This window comes from Myotis nattereri, assembly GCF_964212035.1.
Source record: "Myotis nattereri genome assembly, chromosome: 1".
In the NCBI taxonomy this organism is placed as follows: Eukaryota; Metazoa; Chordata; class Mammalia; order Chiroptera; family Vespertilionidae; genus Myotis; species Myotis nattereri.
The window spans coordinates 64262366-64285508 of NC_138075.1; the positions used below are offsets into that span (position 1 = coordinate 64262366).

The window sequence follows — 23143 nt, forward strand, 5'->3', positions numbered from 1 at the left end:
AAAAATAGATATATTCTATTCATATAGCTCATCTTTAAATCTTTTATAAAGAATTTCATTTTTAAAAATGAATGTTTCAGTATCTGTTGAATGTTCAGACATAAACATTTGTTTAATTAAATCAATGAAGACTTGCCATCTTTCATTACAAAGCCCTGTTTTCTCATTAAAAGAATAAGGCAAAGATCATTCAATCTAAGATATGTGCAAATATTAATATTTCTGAAATCCTGAATGATTAAAAAAATAAGGCTTCCATCTGTAGTGACATTTAAAAAATAAATAAATATATAAAACTGATAACTATACCCCAAAATTTTCAATGCATTTAAGATGAATTAAAATGAAACACAAATATTCCACATCTTACTAGCTGAAAGGTTTGGTGTTTTTTTTTAACCTAAAGTTAAACTCTGCGGAGGCAAACAGCAAAATATACTCTATATAAACCTCATTTTCTTTTAATAGCACACTAGACTACTCATTTCAAGGTATTCTCTTAGCACCTTATAAAAGGTATTCTTTCCTACAATTGACTCATAACTAATTCTACTAACTCACCTATAGCCTAACTTTTGCTCATTCTACTTTATCCACTTCTGTAAAATAACTTAGCCAATTCTTATCTTTCTTTTTCTATTTGTCTTCACATTTAATTAAAAACTATATGGCCAAATTTGCTATGTCAACTCCTAACATAAAAATCTAGCAAAATCTTTTTCAGTTTCTTCACTACCTTGCACATCAAATCTAAATTAACCATAATCAGTTTCAAATTCTTGTTTCTATTTATTCTCTAATAAATACTTTAAGTACTTAGCACTACTGGCTATACCTCTTACATCTCTTTGGCCAGGCAAAGGCTTAGGTGCTAAACTCTCAAAACAGAACTACACATGCTAATTAATATCCTATATAATAAAAGCCTAATATGCTAAGTGTACGACCGTTCGACCAGCTGCTATGACGTGCACTGACCACCAGGGGGCAAACATTCTGACCGGTAGGTTAGCTTGCTGATGGGTTCTGGCTGATCAGGACTGGGCGAGACAGGCAGGACACACCCTGGAGCCCTCCCATGGTCCCTTCCCAGCCTCTAAAATATTTCTTCTAATTAATTTCCTTTCAATGTGCACGGATCTGTGCACTGGGCCTCTAGTTTAAAATAATATGCTTTTCCTGAAGCAAAATTCTTTATGAGAATTAAATACATCTTCAATTACAGAGTACCAGTAACAAAGGCTAAATTATATAGTGTTTTCCAATATTATATAATAGACATTCAGTTTTTAAAGCTCTTCTGGTACCCTAAAGTATAAAATTTAAAATCATACCAATAGAGCATATTAAAGGTTTTATTAGCATTAAGATACCATACTTTTGAGAGTGCATTAATAAATAGTCCTTGATATTAGATAATACATAAATACAAGAATAGGAAAAGAAGTATGGTCTTGCAAAGGTTAACTCACTGAGACCTAGATTATATCTGGTCCTTCAAGGAAACAATCCTGACCCAAAAGGTGAAATCTAGGCATGAAATGAAATTAGAATTTTATTGGGAGATTTAAGAAGGTACCTGTTATCAACCAAGCTAGGGACCCTAAGCATTAGACCGAGCTTAAAATAAAAACATTTCAGCAGAAAGGGTGGGAGTGATGGGGGTGCAGGAAGAGATTAACCTAAGAACTTATATGCATAGCCCAAGGACACAGACAAAAGTGCAGTGAAGGCCTGGGCTGGGGTGGGAGCCAAGAGGGAAAAATGGACGACATCAGTAATACTCTCAATAATAAAAAAACAAAAACATTTCAGAACACCTAAGACATTTTCAGAGCAAATGTGTAAGGCTATTTAGTCACCTAATATTCTTCTTGGTGCTTTGGGCTAGTATTTTAAAAGAGAATTTAACTCCTTTATTTTTCTTACATCTGCAAATAATATACTTACCAGGTCTAAAACTAGGGAGAATTCTGGTGTGCTTCTTGTTTTCAATGGAAGAGCAGGTTTCCTATTTAGTTGTTCTTCTGTCAGTGGTGGAACATGTTTGATGAAATAATAGCTATAAATCAAATTAAGAAAATTTCAACATTTCTACTTTTTATAAATGTAAGACATATTACTAAATTCAGCTCACATTAATTAAGCAATCCGTATTTAAATTAGTAAACCAAACATGTAAAACATGTAAATAAAACTGAAAATATACAAATTAGTATTTGAATAACTCAGCAAAAGTGTTACTACCTATAAGTTACATGCTCTTTGCAATATACCACCCAGCTACCCCTCCACGCATGGACTTTCATTCTGCTAAGAAGGAAGAAAAAGAAAACAACTCACGGGTCAAACACTTCCCAGTCTTCTTCATAAGTGGCTTCTGCATGGGCTGATGAATAACCACTATCTGGAGTTATTGGTGCTATTTAATAAAAGTGAAAAATAAAATGTTACTTTTACTCACTTAATGTTGCCATGAAGTATACATTTTACTGCTTTTATGTAAGATCTTCCTGAAGCCCTGTGTATTTTAGGTTGAAGATTAGACAAAAATAATATCTAAACAGTATTTAAAAGCAAATTTATTAGCACATAGCTCTAACTCCAGATCCAAAGGAAAAAACTACCAATACAGACAAAATGGCAAGCTATATCATGGCTAGCAGAAATTAAAAATTCTGAGAGAAAATTTACTAATTACTAGAAAAATACACTCCACAAGAATTCAATTTCTAAGTGGATGGTGTTTATATACATAACTATAAAAATTTCATGGTGCTCTTACAGGAGTAATATTTCACAAAATGCCTTGTACATTCAGGTGGTCAATATATGTGTGCTCATAATAGACCCAAAGCTAGGTTTTAATCTACAATTCATGAACAGTCTTTAAGAAGTCCATGAACCCCTTGAAGACTTATGAAAAAATGTTATATGTAAATTTTTCCAGGAATCTCAAGGCTGTTTCTGAACTTAAATAGTTTTAAAATGCTGTTCAATGTAGAAAGCATTGATTTAGAAGACCCATTATATTTCTTCTAATGTACAAGCAACTGAAAATAAGCAATTCTATATTCCATGACAATAATCCACTCTGTTTGATCTAAAATTATATCAACTAATAGAGCTTTAGAAATTATGTGGGGAATTTTCTAAGACAATAATTACAACTTAAATTCAAGGAGAGGAAAAAAGATAACTTAAAACTAAGCAGGTAGTATCTCACAGATAAAAATTTAAGGTGGATGCTAGAGACTGAATGTTTGTACCCCTCCTCCCACCCCACCCCCCACCACAATTTCAATGTGATATTTGGAAGGTCATGAGGTCATGAAGATGGGACCAGTGTCCTTTAGAGAGCTCACAGAGCTTCTGCCATGTGAGGACACACTGAGAAAACAGCTGTCTATGAACCAGAAAGCAGGCCCTCACCAGACATCAATGCTGTTGACACTGACTTGGATTTCCAAGCCTCCTGACTTGTGAGAATTAAATTTTGTTATAGCAGCTCAAAAGGAATAAGACAGTAGAACTCTGCTATAATTTTTTAAACAACTTTATGCCAATTGAACAGTTCATTAGCACAAAGGGATAATAGAAAAAATATATCTTCTAACCACCTGTTTCAAATTCCTATTAACCTCAGAGAAAGGAAAAAAGGAATATTTGAGTGCCTTCATCTAAGCATTTTTCATACTTCATCTTTCTTACCCTCAAAATCCTGAATTATTACCATTTTAAAGCTAAGAATACTGTCTCACAGAACTTACATAAATGATACCAAGTCACAAAGCTAAGTAAATGATAGAGCCAGCCTCCTTCCTTCTTGTTCTTTTTGGCTACATTCTTGAAATTAGGGAAAAGTAATAATTTTGTTTCTCATATTCATCTTTCAAGATCAGCAATAATTTTACTTAATGATCCTCCCAGAGTAATTGCAATGGGCCACCGCATTATTTTGCTCATTTATTACTATTTTTAAAATTTTATTTTTCAATTACAGTTGACACACGATATTAGTTTCAGGTGTACAACATAGAGATTAGACATTTATATACCATACGAAGTAATCATCTAGATAAGTTTAATACCCATCTGACACCATACACAGTCATTACAAATAGTCATTACAATGTTACTGACTATACTAGAGGCCCGGTGTATGAAATTTGTGCTGTCCCTCAGCCTGGCCTGCACTCTCAAAATCTGGGAGTGCTGGCTCCTAACAGCTCACCTGCCTGCCTGCCTGATCACCCCTAACCACTTGCCTGCCTGCCTAATCGCCCCTAACTGCTCGCCTGCCTGCCTAATGGCCCCTAACCGCCTCTGTCTCAGACCCCGCACCCGGGCCCAGGCTTCCCTCCTCCAGCCGGCCACAGGCACCTGGAACCCCGGGCGGCGCTGCCTGGGCCCCAGCTTTGTCAGGAAGGACGACTGGAATGACATCTGGTCTATCCAGTCTAATTAGCATATTACCCTTTTGTTAGTATAGATTCCCTATACTGTATCTTACATTCCTGTGACTATTTTAATAACTGGTAATTTATACTTCATAATCCCTTTCACCTTTTTCACCCATCCTCCAATGCCTCTCCTATCTGGCAACCACCAATTGGTTCTCTGTATTCCAAGTTTGCATCTGTTTTGTTAATTCATCTACTTTGTTTTTTAGATTCCACATATAAATGAATCATGGTATTTTTCTTTGACATATTTCACTTAGCACAATACCCTCTAGATTCATCTATATTGTTACAGATGGCAAGATTTCATTCTTTATTATGGCTGAGTAATATTCCATTGCTCATTTATTTTTTTTATTTTTTTTTTAATATATTTTATTGAGTTTTTACAGAGAGGAAAGGAGAGAGATAGAGAGCTAGAAACATCGATGAGAGAGAAACATCGACCAACTGCCTCCTGCACACTCCCCACTGGGGATGCGCCCGCAACCAAGGTACATGCCCTTGACCGGAATCGAACCTGGGACCTTTCAGTCCGCAGGCCGTCGCTCTATCCACCGAGCCAAACAGGTTTCGGCGTGCTCATTTATTTTTAATAGCACTCACCACACTGTATAGTTATTTTTTTAAAATATATTTTTATTGACTTCTAGAGAGATAAAGAGATAGAAACATCAATGAGAGAGGAAATCATCAATAGGCCGACTCCTGCACGGCCCCTACTGGGACTGAGCCACAACCCGGGCATGTACCCTGACTGGGAATTAAACCAGTGACCTCTTGGTTCCTGGGTCAATGCTCAACTGCTGAGCCTCACCAGTTGAGTGCATGGTTATTTTTGTGTATACTTGGCTCATCAATTAACTCATGTATTCTTCGGGGTCAAGGGGTGTGTGTGTGTGTGTGTGTGTGTGTGTATATATATATATATATATTTTTTTAAAGGTTTATTAGTTTTTGTATTTGTATTTCCTCCTCAGAGCAGTGCCTCCTCAGCTACTACAGAGAATTAACTAAACCAGAATTGCCCTCTATTTTCTTTTTCCATTGGTTTTTAGGGAGAGGGAAAGAGAGAGAGAAACATCAATGTAAGAGAAACATATCGATTGGTTGCCTCCTGCAGGAGTCTTGACCAGGGCCTGGGCAGGGGAGGACCCTGCAACCAAGGTACTGCTCTTGACCAGAATCAAACCCAGGACACTTTGGTCCAAGGCCTACGCTCTATCCACTGAGCCAAATTAGCTAGGGCCAAGGGGCATATCTTACTCATCTTTATAAACCCATCACAAAAATAGGTGTTCAATAAATGTTAGGGGAATAAATAAATAAGACAACTGGAATAAATCTTACTTTTCCCCCCTCTAGAAACCCCTAAGGTTATAGAAATCCCTTCTCCATCTTCACAGTTGTCAGATAAAATAAATATAAAGGCTTATACAGCAGAATAAAAATATAGAACAAACATCAAATAGGAAGCCAAAGCCCTGGACTTTACCATTCAATAGCCTGTAACACTGGGCAAAGTAATCAGCATGAAATGATAGGACAACAGTAGGTTCATTTAAAGTCTTATCCACCCAAGAATAAACTATGTGCACAACCCATGTTAATTTGCTTGTTAGATTCAGTATGATTTTTACATTATAACATAATTTAACATTATAGATAGTAACATAATTTTAACATAGGCATTAATCTTTTGACAAATTTAAAATAAATTTCTCCTCTATTATGTCACTTTTCTCTTCATATTGGCATTATTGAGTTGAAGTTTCACAATTGTATGCATTTTCAAATGTTTTCTGCTATTTCAAGAATTTTTTTTAAAAGTTAGCCCTTGCCATAACTGGTTTGGCTCAGTGGATAGAGAGTCGGCCTGCGGACTGAAGAGTCCCAGGTTCGATTCCGGTCAAGGGCATGTACCTTGGTGGCGGGCACATCCCCAGTGAGGGGTGTGCAGGAGGCAGCTGATCGATGTTTCTCTCTCATCGATGTTTCTAACTCTCTATTCCTCTCCCTTCCTCTCTGTGAAAAATCAATAAAATATATTTAAAAAAAATAAAAAAATAAAAGTTAGCCCTTTTAGCCCAGCCAGAGTGACTCAGTAGTTATAAATCATGCCCGAGTTGTGGGCTTGATCCTGTGTGGGGCATGCAGTAGGCAGTCGATCAATGATTCTCTCTCACCACTGATGTTTCTATCTCTCTCCCCTTCTCCCTTCCTCTCTGAAATCAATAAAAGTATATATTTTTAAAATGTTTGCTCTTTATATTCAACAGAAGAACATCATCCTACTTCCTTATACCAAATAATATTTCTTAACCAATATATTTGCACTAGGCTCTCTCAAATAGCTAGCACCACAAGGAACATTTTAAAAAATCTAAAATAATAATCTAAGATTTTCTTCCTCTGAGAAAAATAGCCATCCTCAATTTTATTTCTGCTTTTAAGCATGATGAAACAATTTCATCTTTTCATCTTATATGTCTACTTATCACAACTCCTCAGAGGTATAAATTATGATCTAATGTGTTTCTACATTTCTCTGACAACTGGCTCAGAAACACAATTATGTTAGGCCTTTATAAGGATTCAGAATTAAGCTCTAAAAGCTGGGTACAGAGAGATATCCAGAAACAGAAGCTTCTTTGGGGGGAATGTCATTCATGTATGAAACAAATCTGAAGTTATGATTTGAGACTACCTCTAGGTAGGAACTTCAGACCTAAGGGTCTAAGACTGTTACAATTATATTCATAAAATAAGCACATATTTTGCTAGTTGTGTTAAATTTCTCCAAGTAGTAAAACTGGTACAAGTAATTAAACTGTAAAATATTAATACTGAATCACAACAAAGTTTTTAAAAATTCAATTTCAAAATGACTAACTTTTGGGTACAAATTTTATTTCCAATTTTAATTTTCTTAACTTCAAGGAAGAAAAATATGCATTTAATCTAGTATTTAAGAAAAAATATAAAATACTGTATTTTTTAAAAAAATGTTTTTATTGATTTCAGAGAGAAAAGGAGAATAAGCAGGAGAGATAGAAACTTCAATGATGAGAGAGAATCACTGATCAGCCTTTTGCACATCCCCTACAGGGGATTAAGCACACAACCCAGGCATGTGCCCTGACTGGGAATCAAACCCTGAACTCCCGGTTCATAGGTCTATGCTCAACCACTGAGCCACATTGGCTGGACTAAAATACTGCATTTTTATAAACTATTCTTGAAGATGCCTAAGACATTTTCCTCACCTGTAAGGGGTGGGATATCACGATTAACTGTTTCTTCTGCGTCTTCTAAACCATTATTTACTGATGGCCTCACTTGAATTGCTTGATTTGAGTAAGCTGCTCCATTAGTTGACGTAGTAGTACTGGTAGTGATCTCATCCACCTGTTCCATATCAAGTTGTTTTACTATCTCTTCAGCTTCCACAGCCTGTCCTGGGGAATCGGATCCTGATGTTCCTGAAATCATGATTCAGGGTACTCACAATCATCACTTAAAAACTCATAGGGGGTAGGAGAGTAAAACATGTTATGTAAGGGCACAAATTCACAATGATTAATAAATAAGCCCTAGAGATCAAATACACAGTAAATATAGATAATACTGTAATGTAATCATCAAACTAGCTAAGATACTAGGATCTAATTATTCCAACCAATAAAAAGAAAGGGTAATTATGGACCATGATAGCAGTGCTAATTATTGCTATAATAGCTATTATATTACAATATGTAAATGTACCAAATCAACATGTTATATACCTTAGATTTATACAATGTTATGTCAAATATATTTCAATACAAATAAAATAATTAAAACCTATAAATATTTCAAAAACTAAACACAATAGAAACAAAGCTGAGGATACCACTGCTTGGTGAGTCTCTTGTACACATTTCAAACAATGAGGTATAAAGACTATTATAAGCTAGAGTAGTATTTGTGAACAAAACTATTAAAAGTGTTCAAATAGTTTAGAAACACCTATTTGGAGTCAAATCGTTATATAATTTAGAACATCTTTATTTTTACTGAGATATAATTGAAATATAACACTAAGTTTCAGATGTACATATTGATTGATATAGTATAATATGATTACCAATCTATTGTTAGCTAACACCTCTAACCCATAATATAATTATCATTCTTTTTTCTCTTAACAACTCTGAAGTATGTAACACAGGATATTTTACTATAAAACTTCTTTACATTAAAGCAAGTATCATTTATTTTTATTTTATTATTTTTTTAAATATATTTTATTGATTTTTACAGAGAGGAAGGGAGAGGGATAGAGAGTTAGAAGCATCGATGAGAGAGAAACATCGACCAGCTGCCTCCTGCACACTCCCCACTGGGGATGTGCCCGCAATCAAGGTACATGCCCTTGACCGGAATCGAACCCGGGACCCTTCAGTCCGCAGGCCGACGCTCCATCCACTGAGCCAAACCGGTTTGGCACAAGTATCATTTATTAAGTGCTTACTCTGTCTAGGCATTTTATATATATTCATTTCCTCAAACAGCTCCTGATCCTTTCAGTACTAAGCATCCTAGACATTGTGGGCAGTTGTGATTTTTAAAACAGAGTTACTTATCCAAGAATGAGAACATTATTCCTGACCATGGGGACCCTTTTATTCAAAGACACAAGGACAAATTCGAAATGAGATTTCATCTTAATATTCAAGTTAGTTTCCTAATTATACACAGCCATCACCTACGTGACCATGCTGCCCAATTATGGAATGACTCCCAACTCTTTCCATTTTTTAATAGAATCCTCCAAAAGTTGTTTTTAACAACAAAATCAATCTCCAATACTCTCAACGGCCTCACAGAATATTCATTCTTCCTAACTGCTTTAAATTTAATCTTTTTCCAAAAAACCCCTCTTTTCCTGATACCCTTCCCTCAAAGCTCTTTATTATCCCATACTCAACTTACCAAGTGAATCAGAATTCATTTATCTCTATTGCTGCCACCAGATAACTGGTTTCCACAAATGTCTAAAAATGCCTGCTCCATGCCCTGACCGGTTTGGCTCTCCCCAGACGACAAATACTCTCGACACCGACACAGAGTCACCATCAAGAAACATTTCAAGGTGCTAATGACCCAGCAGCCACGCCCTAAACTGTGAAGGTCCCTTAAATTTCATAATTTAATTTCTCCTGCCACCTGCGACCCCTGAGACTTTTCCGAAACCAAGCTTTTCAGTCTGTGAGCCCTGAGGCCTTCTTACCACCCTTGCTCTTTGGAATCGGTGTCATCATTACCTTAGATCATGCTTGTGTGAAGCAATCATGGTAGCACCCCCCCTTAAAAAAAAACAAGTTTGAGTCTGCTTTTCGTATTTTGACTGCCACGTTATTAAAATGATTTGAAAGAGAAAATAAAAAATAAATAAATAAATTGATAAAGAAGCCTATTTTGATACTTTTGCAAAAGTATTATATAATGAAATACTTCATTTGAATTAGGGTAGTTTTATTTTGTCTAAATTGAAGATCCCTTAGGGGAGAAGTCAACCAAAAGATAATAAAAAATAAATTGTTACAAGAAAATGATCTTGTCTCAACTCACTTTAAATATTTAAAAAAATACTTTATTGATCTAGAATACTGAAAATGCTTCTAGATTCTTTCCTATACACATTCTAAGGATTACATTAAGTCATCCAACAAAGAAATAATAAAACTTTCCCTCCAGCCCTAAGTTTATCATCTAGCTCTTCAGATAGTGAAAGCAGAGTCCATTCACTTCAATAGAATTAAACATATCCTATATTTATTTCAGTCACTTAAAACAAACATAAGATGCTGACATATATGCCACTAAAATCGAATAGAATTTTTTTAAAAACTAAAAAAACACAAACATTAAATTTTTAAACCCAAATTATAATTAATGGTTTATACTTACCATTTTTATTTGCTGGTGAAAAAAAATTGAAGACAGGAGAAAATATGGTCCCCAACAATGTAGTCCTTGGAGGACTGCCAGAGGAAGGGTTATCTTCTAATTTTCCATTTTGTTTTACATGTTGATTTGTCATTTCGTAACTACCAGCTTCTAAGAAAAGACAATAACAAAAAAGTTGGAATCGAGAAAACATGGCTTTCAGAAATGTGTTCTAAGACATTCATTGTGAAAATACTTTTTTCCAAAAAATATTTCATGAAGAGTACTGGACATTAATGTTAGGAAAGTTTATTATTTAAAAAAATCTTGAGGTAAATCACTTGTAAATCAAATTATCTTGATACAAATTTATAAAGCATTAAGTCTAATAATCTGACTTCTTTATAACTCTCCTATCTTATTCCTTCTATAAAGTCTAATGCTTTATAGATGCTAAAATTCAGTTTTTCAAAGTACAGTTGACCCTTGAACAAGATGGGTTTGAACTATGTTGGTCCACTTAAACTTGGATTTTCTTCAATAAATACACAGTTGGCCCTTCATATCCCTAGGTTTTGCATCCACAGATTCAACAGTACTTATTATACTATTATATGGTTGGGAATCCACAGACACAGAGGGCCAATTGTATGCATTATTCTATGCCATCTACACTAATAAAAGAGAAATATGTGAATTGACTATACTTTCACACGCCCACCAACCAATAAGGAGTATGCAAATTAACCCAACAAAATGGTGGGTTAATTTGCATATGCAGGTACCGAGCGCCCCAGCAGCTCCAGGCCTCTGGGCAGCATGGTAAGGTGGAAAGGAGGCTCTGGCAGGAGCGAAGGCTGTGCCAGCAGCTAGGGGAAGGAAGGCCCGTTCTTGCATGAATCTTCGTGCATCAGGCTTCTAGTCTTATATAAGGGACCTGACCAACTGCAGATTTTGGTATCCACCAGGGTTCCATGGATACCGAGGGACAACTGAAGTTTTGGGGAATTCAAAAGTTATATGTAGATTTTAGACTGTGCAGGGGGTTAGCGCCCCTAACCCCTCCACCCTCCGTGTTGTTCAAGGGTCAACTGTAGATTTACATCTAGAATTATATAGACTGAAAGGCTTCAAATCAACACAGAGTTTCAGAGAATGAAATAAACTCTTTGTAAGTAAAGCAAATTACAATATTAAAAACACAAATGCAAACCTTTTGTCTTTGGTTATTTATACTTTGGGATGCTACTTCACAAAACCTAACCTCCAATCTATTTCTAATGAGTAACAGCAACACAGCTCTACTGAAGCAGAAAACTATATATAGTAGTGTCAAAAATTACTTATGGATAGTGAGGCACCATTTCAAAGTAGCTAGGAAGAATAACTAGTTTTCTAAAAGTTTCTTGTTAATAAAAAATTTTCCATGGGTTTTTGGAAAATATTTAAAAAATAAATTCAAACAAATGTTTTGATTAATCATCCGTAACCTTCCACAACCTTACTATCTATCTCATTGTTTTCCTTCTTCGCTATAGCTCTTTTAACTTACTACTTTATTCCTTTTCTCCCTAGTGGTCAATTCCAACAACAGAGATACATCACTGCATTGAGAGGAAAAAGCTAAGAAATTATTATGTGTTTAAAGTAGCACTGGTTAAAGGCTCCATGCTCTTAAGTGTTATTCTTTAGAAAAATCTGTTATCCTTCTTGTTTTTCTCCTTTTTGACTTTGAGGTGCTTGAACAGGGTTTATCAACAGCAATACCATTGATCTTTTGGCTGGATAATTCTTTGTTGTGGGAAGATGACCTGTAAGATGTTTAGCAGTGTTCCCTCAACAGGTTCTGACAAGCAAAAAAATCTCCAGATACTGACAAATGTTCTTCAGGGGAACAAAACCACCTGTAGTTGAAAACAGCTGGCCTAAGTGATCCAATCCCCTCTGAACTCTGAAATTTACTGACCAAGAAACAAATTCTTTGTACATATTAAGAACATATTTCAAATCTGTATATTTACAAATTAAGTCACAACTATTATTGCTTTAAGAAATGAATTTATTAGAAGTACAAAATGTTGCTCCATTTACATTTTCATGCTAAGCAGTATAAAGCTAGTTGCTCTGCCTTTGTCATTTTAATTCAGCAAAGTAGATTTATAGTAAGAAGGTAAATTTTCATTTTATTTCATGCTACTAATATATAGTCAAAGAAGATTACAAAAACTAGGCAGAAATTGCTTAAAGTAGATTTTTTAAAACAGAAAAGGAACATGTTGGGTCAGATCTCTCCCTGTACCTAATAAAGCAATTATCTAAATATTAACAAACCTCCATTTACTTGACTTTTCCGTCTTACTCGAGATATCTGTTTGTTAAGTTTTCCTCCTGCTCTTGGTGTTGATGTGATCAGATTATTATCTATATCACGTTCAATTCTACTCCGTTTCGAAGGATTTTCTCTCTCTTCCTTAAGATATAAAAGGAAAAACATTCATTGAGTAGTCACTCTGTCTTATAGGTTACACTTTTAAAATGATAAAATATGATATGCACCCCAATCATGTTCACTGCAGCATTATTTAAAATAGCCAACAAATGGACACAATCTAAGTGGTTCATTGATGAATAAAGAGATTGTGGTATATATATGCAATGCAGTATTATTCAGCCATAAAAAATAATAAAATCTTGCCATTTGCAAAAACATGGGTGGACTTTGAGGGCATTATACTAAGTAAAATAAGTCAGACAGAGGAAGACAAATCTGTATGCCCTCACTTATATGTGGAATGTAAATTTTAAAAACAAACAAAACCTAGTTCATAGATACAGAGAACAGATTGGTGGTTACCAGAGGTGAGGATGGAGTGGAGGGGGGAATGAGTGAAGGCAGTCAAGAGGTACAAAATTCCAATAATAAAATAAATAAGCCATGGGGATGTAATGTACAGCATGGTGGATATAGTTAATAATACTGTATTGCATATTTGAAAGTTGCTAAAAGAGTAAATCTTTAAATTTCTTATAAGAAATAAAACCCCTAGAACTATGTATGGTTATGGATAGTAACTAAAGTTACTGTGATGATCATTTCACAATACATACATACATCAAATCATTACGTTGTATAGACCTGAAACTAACATAATGTTATGTCAATTATACCACCAAAAGAGGAAAATATATGGTATGATAGACTTTCCCCTGTTTTCTAAATCCAGGAGAAACAAAACAGAACATCTAATGTTTGGTAGAAAACACAAGAAAAATTTGAGTGTCATAAGAGTATTTATTAATGTAATTATAATACGCAAATATAATTACAGCATTCTCATAATTCAGATCCTTTCCCCAGGGTCCACTCAATTTCCATGCTACTGAAATACTGAATTGTACAATGTGCTCTGAATTTTTAAAAATTTTCCCATATTCCTAGAACTGCCTAAAGAACAGAGGTCATTTCATGGAATTTGCTGACATATCACCAAAAATGACAAAAAAAAAAAAAAAGAAAAAAAAAAAGAAAAAAAAGTCTGCCACTGCCACACCCCCCAAGGATAACCTCAATTCTTTAAATGCCCAAATTAACACTAAGGAGTCTACTCCATAACAAGTCTCTATTCATTTCCTTATATGGGGCAAATCCACATATGACCAGTCTATACTATTCTTTTTTTTTTTTAAATATATTTTATTGATTTTTTACAGAGAGGAAGAGAGAGAGATAGAGAGTTAGAAACATCGATGAGAGAGAAACATCGATCAGCTGCCTCCTGCACATCCCCCACTGGGGAAGTGCCCACAACCCAGGTACATGCCCTTGACCGGAATCGAACCCGGGACCTTTCAGTCCGCAGGCTGATGCTCTATCCACTGAGCCAAACTGGTTTCGGCTATACTATTCTTATAGTATTACTGACTAAAGTATATTCCAAGCAATAGCCTGATTTATTTTTCTCATTTGTAGGTTTTTTTTCTAATGTCATCTGCCACATGAGTGTTTTCTTATATTACTGTAATACTGGCCTGTAATTCCTTGCTGTTTTAATGAGACTACCTGAAATCTTTAGATAAGGACTAGACTTTTAAATCTATAGTACATATAACTTATACATATAATCAACATTCTTATTTAATAGTAATAACTTCTCTATTTTTTTTGTTATTTGATGCTTTTACACCACAGCAGATAATATAATATACTACTATGTATTTTCTGAAAATTGAATATTGTTCTATTATTTCTGAAAAAAACCTTGGTACTCTAAGTGGCCAAAATTACAATTCCATATTTGGATCAAAATAGAAAAAAAGATAATACTGCAATTACCATCCTAAAGAATGTTAGCACTGGTTGGTTTGGATCAGTGCTTAGAGCATCGGCCTTTGGACTGAAGGGTGGGTCCGGGGTTTAATTCCCAGTCAAAGGCACATACCTTGGTTACAGGTTCAATACCCGGCCCTGTTTAGGCGAGAGCGGGAGGCAACCAATTGACGTGTCTCTCTCACCTTGATATTCCTCCCTATCCCCCCTCCGCTTCGCTCTCTCAAAAAACCAATGGGAAAAATATCCTCACTCCTCGGGTTAGGATTAAACAAACAAAATTTCAGTGTATTAACAAAAATAAATAAATAATTTTACTTTTACTGAATAATTTCTCTAATGTTATGTAATTCCATCAAAATAGTCATTACAGTAGCTACCAGGTGTCACCCTCCACACTCCCTTGGCCCATGGTTTTGCTTTCTATAGTTTCACTTACCTGCAATCCAAAAATATTAAATGAAAAATTCCAGAAATAAACAATTCTTAAGTTTTAAAATGCACTCTGAGTAGTGTGATGAAATCTCATGCCACCCGGCTCTATCCTACCCAGGACATGAATTGTCCCTTTGTCTAGCATATCCGCACATGCTATCCACCCATCTGTTAATAACTTAGTAGCTGTCTCAGTTATCACACTGACTGTGTCGGTGCTTCTGTTCAAGGAACCTTTATAGTAGCCTAACACTACACGTCACAATGCCATTGTCATTCACCTCACTTCATCTTATCACATAGGCACTGTATCATCTCACATCACAAGGGTAAGCACAGTACAATAAAACAGTTGGAAGACCACATTCATATAACTTTTATTATAGTATACTAGAGGCCCTTCTTTCATTCTGTGCCCGCCCACTGGTAGTCAGCGAATGTCATAGCGAGTGATTGAACTCCTGAGGGGACACTTTGCATATTAGCCTTTTATATATATTGTTATAGTTATTCTATTTTGTTATTATTTTTTAATCCTGTACTGTGCCTAATTTGAAAATTAAACTTTATCATGGGTATGCATATATAGGAAAAAAATCATAGTACAGTGGGGCCTTGACTTACGAGTGTCCCAACTAACAAGTTTTTCAAACGAGCCGTCTCTTGGCTGATATTTTGCTTTGAGTTGTGAGCTAAAATTCGGGTTACGAGCCAGCTTCAGAAACTCCACCGCTAGTTGGCGCAGTGAACGCCACAACATCAGCCCAGCATCACGTGTCTCACTCGTTCACTTTAATGATTTGACATACGAGTAATTTGAGTTACAAGCTCCGTCACGGAACGAATTAAACTCGTAAGTCAAGGCCCCACTGTATACATATGGTTTGGTTCTATTTAGCAGTTTCAGGCATCCACTGAGGATCTTGGAAAGTATCCCCTGTGACTAAGGGGGGAATACTGTATAGCACAAAATAATGCCTCCTTGATTCACAACAAAATTCCTCATATTCTTTCTGTTTATCATTCCTCTGCATTGTAAAATGAGCAGGATGCCTCACATTATATCACAAACATGGGATCTCCATTACCAGAAAATATAGGGGTCTCTTTATAAAGTCCTTTAAGAACACAAATACATAATGCCACAAAGCCACAACTACACTAAGCTCCAGCATCCTCTTAAGGAAGTCTCTTAATATATCTGATATTAACATAAATTCATGTATTTCTGAAAACCTTGCATTCTGTAACACTAAAAATATCAAAGCTTATGTGGGGGGAATGGGTCCAGGAGGGCAGAGAGGAGTATATTGGGGCAAATCAGTCAATGTCCCTGGAACTCCGTAACCAAAGCATTAACAAAAACAATGACTGAGACCCCCAGAGATAATTTGGACACCCCAGGCAGTTAAGAGAAGCTGAAATGCTACCTGAAGGATTAATAAAAGGTATTAAAAAAGAGAAAAGTAGAAACAAAGGCTATGGGAGCTAATAAGTGAAGCTTTAAGCCAGTAGGGCTGCTAAAATGGACACAAAAGGAAACGTAAACTGCCACATAAAAATCGCTGCTAGATCAGGCTGTACCTCTCCAGGAGGGCACCCAAAATCTGTATCTCACAGTGGGGAGAGCCTTTTGTCTCTATAACAGTTTAACTTGACTTTTTTAATTTTCCTGATGAAGGATAAAATTCCACTCCCATTATTCAGGATCACCCTGTCCAGTTTAGGAAAAACCACATATATAACAGCATGCCACCCATGTTATAATAACACTATTCTCCTATTTACTAACACAGTATACACTGAGTGGCCAGATTATTATGACCACCTGACATTTGTGGGCAAATTAGCTATAATTTCACGCTTAAGTTACTAGAGGGCCAGACCATTATAAATAGGGAAGCAGGTTGTTTACCACGACAGTAGAAGTGATTTTTTTCTGAAGATATGGGTAAACAACGCAATTTAACAGCCTTTGAACGTGGGATATATATATATACACTGAATGGCCAGATTATTATGACCACCTCATCAGTACTCCGTTGGGCCACCTTTTGCCTTCAATACTGTGGCGATTCTTCTTGGCATTGGCTCCACGAGATGTTGAAAGGTGATGCGAGAAATTTGACACCATGCCTGATGAATAGCACTGTCCAGTTCTGTGAGATTTGATGGTTATGGAACCAGCTGCCTGATGGCTCTTTAAACTTCATCCTACAAATGCTCAATTGGATTGAGATCTGGTGATTGTGGGGGCCACCTAAGCAAGGTAAAGTCTCCCTCATGATCTTGAAACCACTCCTGCACAATACGAGCACCGTGGCATTGCGCATCGTCTTGTTGGAAGAAGCCATCTCCATTGGGATACGCCATCAACATGACAGGATGAACTTGATCAGCAACGATACTTAGGTATGTTGTGCTATTCAGACGTGTTCCACACGAATTTAAGGGCCCAAATCATGCCAGGAAAACATGCCCCAAACCATAACACTGCCCCCACAAGTTTGAAGGGTTGTACTCATGCATGTGGGGTGCATGCCTTCATGCTGTTTCCGACAAATTCTCACTCTGCCATCTGCATGATGCAACTGGAAACGTGATTCATCGGACCACATGACTTTTTTCCAATGCTCGAATATCCAATCCTTGTGTTCCTGTGCAAATTGGAGACGTTTTATCTTGGTAACTGCAGACAGCAAAGGTGTTTGCACAGGCCTTCGGCTTCCATATCCCATACGATGCAGTGTATGGCTAATTTGCCTACAAATGTCAGGTGGTCATAATAATGTGGCCTGTGTGTGTGTGCATTCCATGTTCAAAGGCTGTTAAATCGCATTGGTTACCCATATCTTCAGAAAAAAAATGACTTCTGTCGTGGTAAACTACCTGCTTCACAATTTATAATGGTCTGGCCCTCTAACAACTTCAGCGCAAAATTATAGCTAATTTGCCTACAAACGTCAGGTGTTCATAATAATCTGGCCACTCAGTGTACGTTAACTGATATTGTGGAGGTACCACATAGTACCGCAGAACAGACTATTAGTATACTATGGGCAATTGAGAATACATTCAAATACTTTAATGTACATTTCTCAAGAGGAAAAAGAATCAGAAGCTATTAAGATCAAGGTTAAGTTTCTGCAACCATTGATAATAAAATCCTATTCTTCAGAATAATATATTCAAATGTCTGATGATGGTGCTATTCTGAAAGACAACCCATTGTCCAAATCTGAAAGACAATTAGTCACCCAATCCTATTCTTTCTTAAATATTCAACTGTATACTTTGGGGATATTTTTGGACATAGTAGGATTTTTTAGAAGAGGAAATGTGAAAAATAAGAATTCCACATTACTGTATAAGTTGTTTTAATAAATGTAATAAACCCTACCATGTCTTCTCTGGAATTTGTATTTTTCAAAGTTGTCTCTAAGTTAAGCTTTGAAGGGGAAAATCTTGTAAGGGTGGTGTTCTTAAAACGCTGAATCCCAGAAGAAATACAGAGAACTAGAGAGGTAACCAAAACCCAAAGGCAAATTTAAAACAAAACCATGAGACAAGGTATTTCCCCAAACTCCATGTAGATGAGGACAAACCAACGGCCACAAACCCAAGTGTTCCTATACACCAGTGAGGAAGAAAGCTAAAACATGCAACAAGGTGTATGACGCATCTGACAACAGGAGAAGCCCAAAATAGCTAAGAGGCAGGTATTCAATGGAAAGCATGGCAGGCTGACTTGATGACAACAGATAAAAATAGGAGAGGAAACTGCTGCCCAATCCAATAGCAAAGGGGTCCAAGGTAAGACTGAAACAGGAGCAGTTTAGATTTTGTGAACTCTTGTATTTGACCAACTATGGCTCCCTCTAGCATAGGGCTCCACAAGAACGGGAAACTGCTGGGAATGTAATAAAAATTGAGTGAGAAAGGCACAAGAGATAAGATGGAAAGAGAAGTTCCAGATACACATGGGGTAGGGATACAGTGACAGGAACACTCAAAAAGCAATCACTATTTTTTTTAAATAAATTGTTTAATGATTTAAGGGAAAGGAAGAGAGAGATAGCAACATCAATGATTAGAGAGAATCATTGATCAGCTGCCTTATGCATGCCCCCTACAGGAAATTGAGCCCACAACTTGGGCATGTGCCCTGACGGGGAATTGAAGCGTGACCTCCTGGTTCATAGGTCAATGTTCAACCACTGCACCACACTGGCCAGGCACAATCACTGTATTTTTTTTTAATATATTTTATTGATTTTTTACAGAGAGGAAGGGAGAGAGATAGAGAGTTAGAAACATCGATGAGAGAGAAACATCTATCAGCTGCCTCCCGCACATCTCCTACTGGGGATATGCCCGCAACCCAGGTATATGCCCTTGACCGGAATCGAACCTGGGACCTTTCAGTCCACAGGCCGATGCTCCATCCACTGAGCCAAACCGGTTTCAGCCACTGTATTTTTTTAACACTACACAAAAACAATTTTAGAGGATTTTGAACCACAAATACTAAACAAAATTATCATAATAAAACATACAAGAAATAACATCTCTACAGATAAAGAAAATGTGTCAGAAAAACATGCATAGATCAAAATCATAACCTATTTAAAAATAAAACAAGATATTAAGAAAATGATAGAAGATATACATGAGTTTGAAAAACTTAGAAATAAAGTGACAGAACTAAAAAAATGAAAAAAAAAAGGATTTCAAAAATAAAGACTGACCTAGAATGGACATAAAAGTGAGTAAACAGAATAGATTATGCCTTACGAGAAACAAAAAAAAATTTAAGACATCAAAATACGACAAATATTGCAAGACAGACAAAGAAGATACAACAGACAAAAATAGTAGTCCTTGAAGAAGGAAAGCATGGCAAAAGAACACATACAATTTTCTTCAAATAGAAGATTTGAAACTACGTATTGAAAAAGTATTCTTTTTAACCAAAACTATTAACTAGAAAAACAAATACCAATATATTTACTAAACTTAATAGAATTTAAAGAAAAAAATCCATTGGAGAACAAGGCAAAATCAACTTATAAAGGGAAAATTAGATTATCAAACTTTGACAGGAATATGCTTCATGCCAGAAAAAAACTGAATAACATCTATACTAATATAAGACAAAGATGCAAATTGACTGTAACTTCACTATGCCTTAAGCCATGCCCACCAGCCAATCAGAGTGACTATATGCAAATTAACCCAACCAAGATGGCGGCCAGCAGCCACGGAGCTGAAGTAAGCAGGAGGCTTGGTTACTCCAGTGATGGAGGAAGCCAAGCTTCCTAGCCGGCTCTGAGCTCCACTCAAAGCAACAAAGTTTCAATTATAGAAGGTAAACAAACCCCAGATACCTGCTTTCAGCCAGCAGTGGTCACGGAGCTGTAGCTAGCAGGAGCCGGCTCTGAGTTCCAATGAAGGCAACAAAGTTTCAATTACAGAAGGTAAATAAATCCCAGAATTAAAACAAAAGGAAAAAAGAAGAGGCTGGGAGCTTTTGTTGCTGGGGGCTTTGCCAGCCTGAAAACGGCCCTCAGCCACTCACCCAGACTGGCCAGGCACCCCAGTGGGGACTCCCCCACCCTAAAGGGTGTGTGGCCAGCCGGAAAAAAGCCATCAGCCCCTCACCCAGGCTAGCCAAACCTCCATGGGGTGGGGGTCGCCACTGGGAGGGAGGGCTTGACCAGCCTGCAAACAGCCATCAGCCCCTCACCCATGCTGGCCCGGCACCCCAGTGGGGACCCCCACCCTGAAGGGGGTGTGACCAGCCTGCAAACACCCATCAGCCCCTCACCCATGCTGGCCAGGCACCCAAGCGGGACCCCCACACTGATCTGGGACACTCTTCAGGGCAAACCAGCCGGCCCCCACCCGAGCACCAGGCCTCTCTCGTATATAATAAAAGGGTAATATGCAAACTGACTCTAAGAGCAGAAAGACTGGGAATGACTGGTCACTATGACACACACTGACCACCAGGGGGCAGACGCTCAATGCAGGAGCTGCCCCCTGGTGGTCAGTGCGCTCCCACAGGGGGAGCTCTGCTCAGGCACAAGCCAGGCTGATGGCTGCCAGTACAGCAGTGATGGTGGGAGCCTCTCCTGACTCCTCAGCAGCGCTAAGGATGTCCGACTGCAGCTTAGGCCTGATCCCCGCTGGCAAGTGGACATCTCCCGAGGGCTTCTTGGCTGCCAGAGTGATGTCTGACTGCCAGCTTAGGCCCAATTCCCCAGGAAGCGAGCCTAAACCAGCAGGTGGTCATCCCCCAAGGGGTCCCAGACTGCAAGTGGGCACAGGCGAGGCTGAGGGACCCCCCACCCTGAGTGCACAAATTTTTGTGCACCGGGCCTCTAGTTTAATATAATCAAGTAGAGAAAATGCGAGCCAAAGATTTTTTTAACGTTTTTTTTTTTTTTAATTGACTTCAAAGAGAGGAAGAGAGAGGAAGAAAGAAACATCAATGATGAAAATCATTAATTGGCTGCCTCCTGGACACCCCCTACTGGGGACTTAACCTGCATGGGCACTGACCAGGAATCCATCCATGACCTCCTGGTTGATGGGTCCATGCTCAACCATTGAGCTACACCGGCTGGGCGCAAGTCAAAGATTTTATATGCAGCATAATTGATTTTCAAGCATAAAGGGCACCCTTAGCAACATGCAAGAAATCAGAATATTGTTCTATAAATGCTTTCTCTGTCATCTACTAGAAGTGAGCTTTAAACAAACATGACTACAGAAAATGACATGAGGACTGAAGATAAGCATTTAACATACTGGACATATGTATAAGGGCAAGGCAAAAGTAGGTTTACAGTTGTAAGTATGCAAAACAGTTTATTTTTGTATTATTTTGCATATATACAATTATAAACCTACTTTTGTTCCATCCTGTATAACCAATATAACAAAGACAAATAAGGACTAAAAGATAGTATGTAATGACTACCGGCTTAGAATGTTTAGCTATAAAACTCTAATAATTATGTATGGTGGAAGTGTGTACTAGACTTAACCATGGGATCACTTCATAAATTACACACACACACACACACACACACACACACAAATATCCTATCTAATAAAAGAGAAACATGGTAATTAGCGCACGACCGCTACCCTTCCCATTGGCTAATGAGGGCGATATGCAAATTAACTGCCAGACAAGATGGCGGCCGGCAGCCAGGCAGCTTGAAACTAACATGAGATTTGCTTGCTTCAGTGACGGAGGAAACCAACGTTCCCCGCCTGCCTTGCCAGCCTCTGAGCCTGCAGTTTGAAACATTGTAACAAATATAGAAGCTAAACAAAACGCCAGAAACCTGCTTTCAGCCAGCCGGGATCTCAGAGCTGGAGTTATACATTGTTTCGATTACAGAACCTAAACAAACCAGATACCTGCTTTCAGCAGCGGAGGCCTAAGAGCTGGAGTCAGAGCTAGAGCTGGCCCAGAATAAGAAAAAAAAAGGAGCAGTTGGGAGCTTCCGTCACCCGCCAGCCTGAAAACAGCCCTCAGCCCCTCACCCAGACTGGCCAGGCACCCCAGTGGGGACCCCAACCCTGAAGGATGTGTGACCAGCTGCAAAAAGCCATCATCCCCTCATCCAGGCTGGCCAGGCACACCAGTGGGGACCCCCACCCTGATCCAGAACACCCTTCAGGGCAAACCAGCCGGCACCCACACGTGCACCAGGCCTCTATCCTATATAGTAAAAGGGTAATATGCCTCCCGGCACCGGGATCAGCGTGACAGGGGGCAGCGCCCAAACCCCCTGATCACTCTGTGGCTCTGTGTGTGACAAGGGGGCAGGGCCACAACCTCCCTATCCGCCCTGCTCTGTTTGTGACAGGGGAAGGCGCCCCAAACCCCTGATCGGCCCTGCTCTGTGTGTGACAGGGTGCAGCGCCCCAACCCCCCCGACCCCGGGCCCTGCTCTGTGTGTGACGGGGT

General features: G+C 37.9%; 1 protein-coding gene across 1 annotated transcript in view; it reads right to left on the bottom strand.

Annotated features, from left to right (window-relative positions):
- CTDSPL2 (CTD small phosphatase like 2) overlaps positions 1 to 23143 on the bottom strand; it is a 102686-nt gene that overhangs the window by 25328 nt on the left and 54215 nt on the right. Inside the window, exons 3-7 of the mRNA XM_081112414.1 lie at positions 12726 to 12864; positions 10416 to 10565; positions 7730 to 7945; positions 2344 to 2422; positions 1951 to 2062 (exon numbers count right to left, since the gene is read on the bottom strand). Coding sequence (XP_080968540.1) covers positions 1951 to 2062; positions 2344 to 2422; positions 7730 to 7945; positions 10416 to 10565; positions 12726 to 12864 — 696 coding nt within the window. The remainder of the gene's footprint in view (positions 1 to 1950; positions 2063 to 2343; positions 2423 to 7729; positions 7946 to 10415; positions 10566 to 12725; positions 12865 to 23143) is intronic.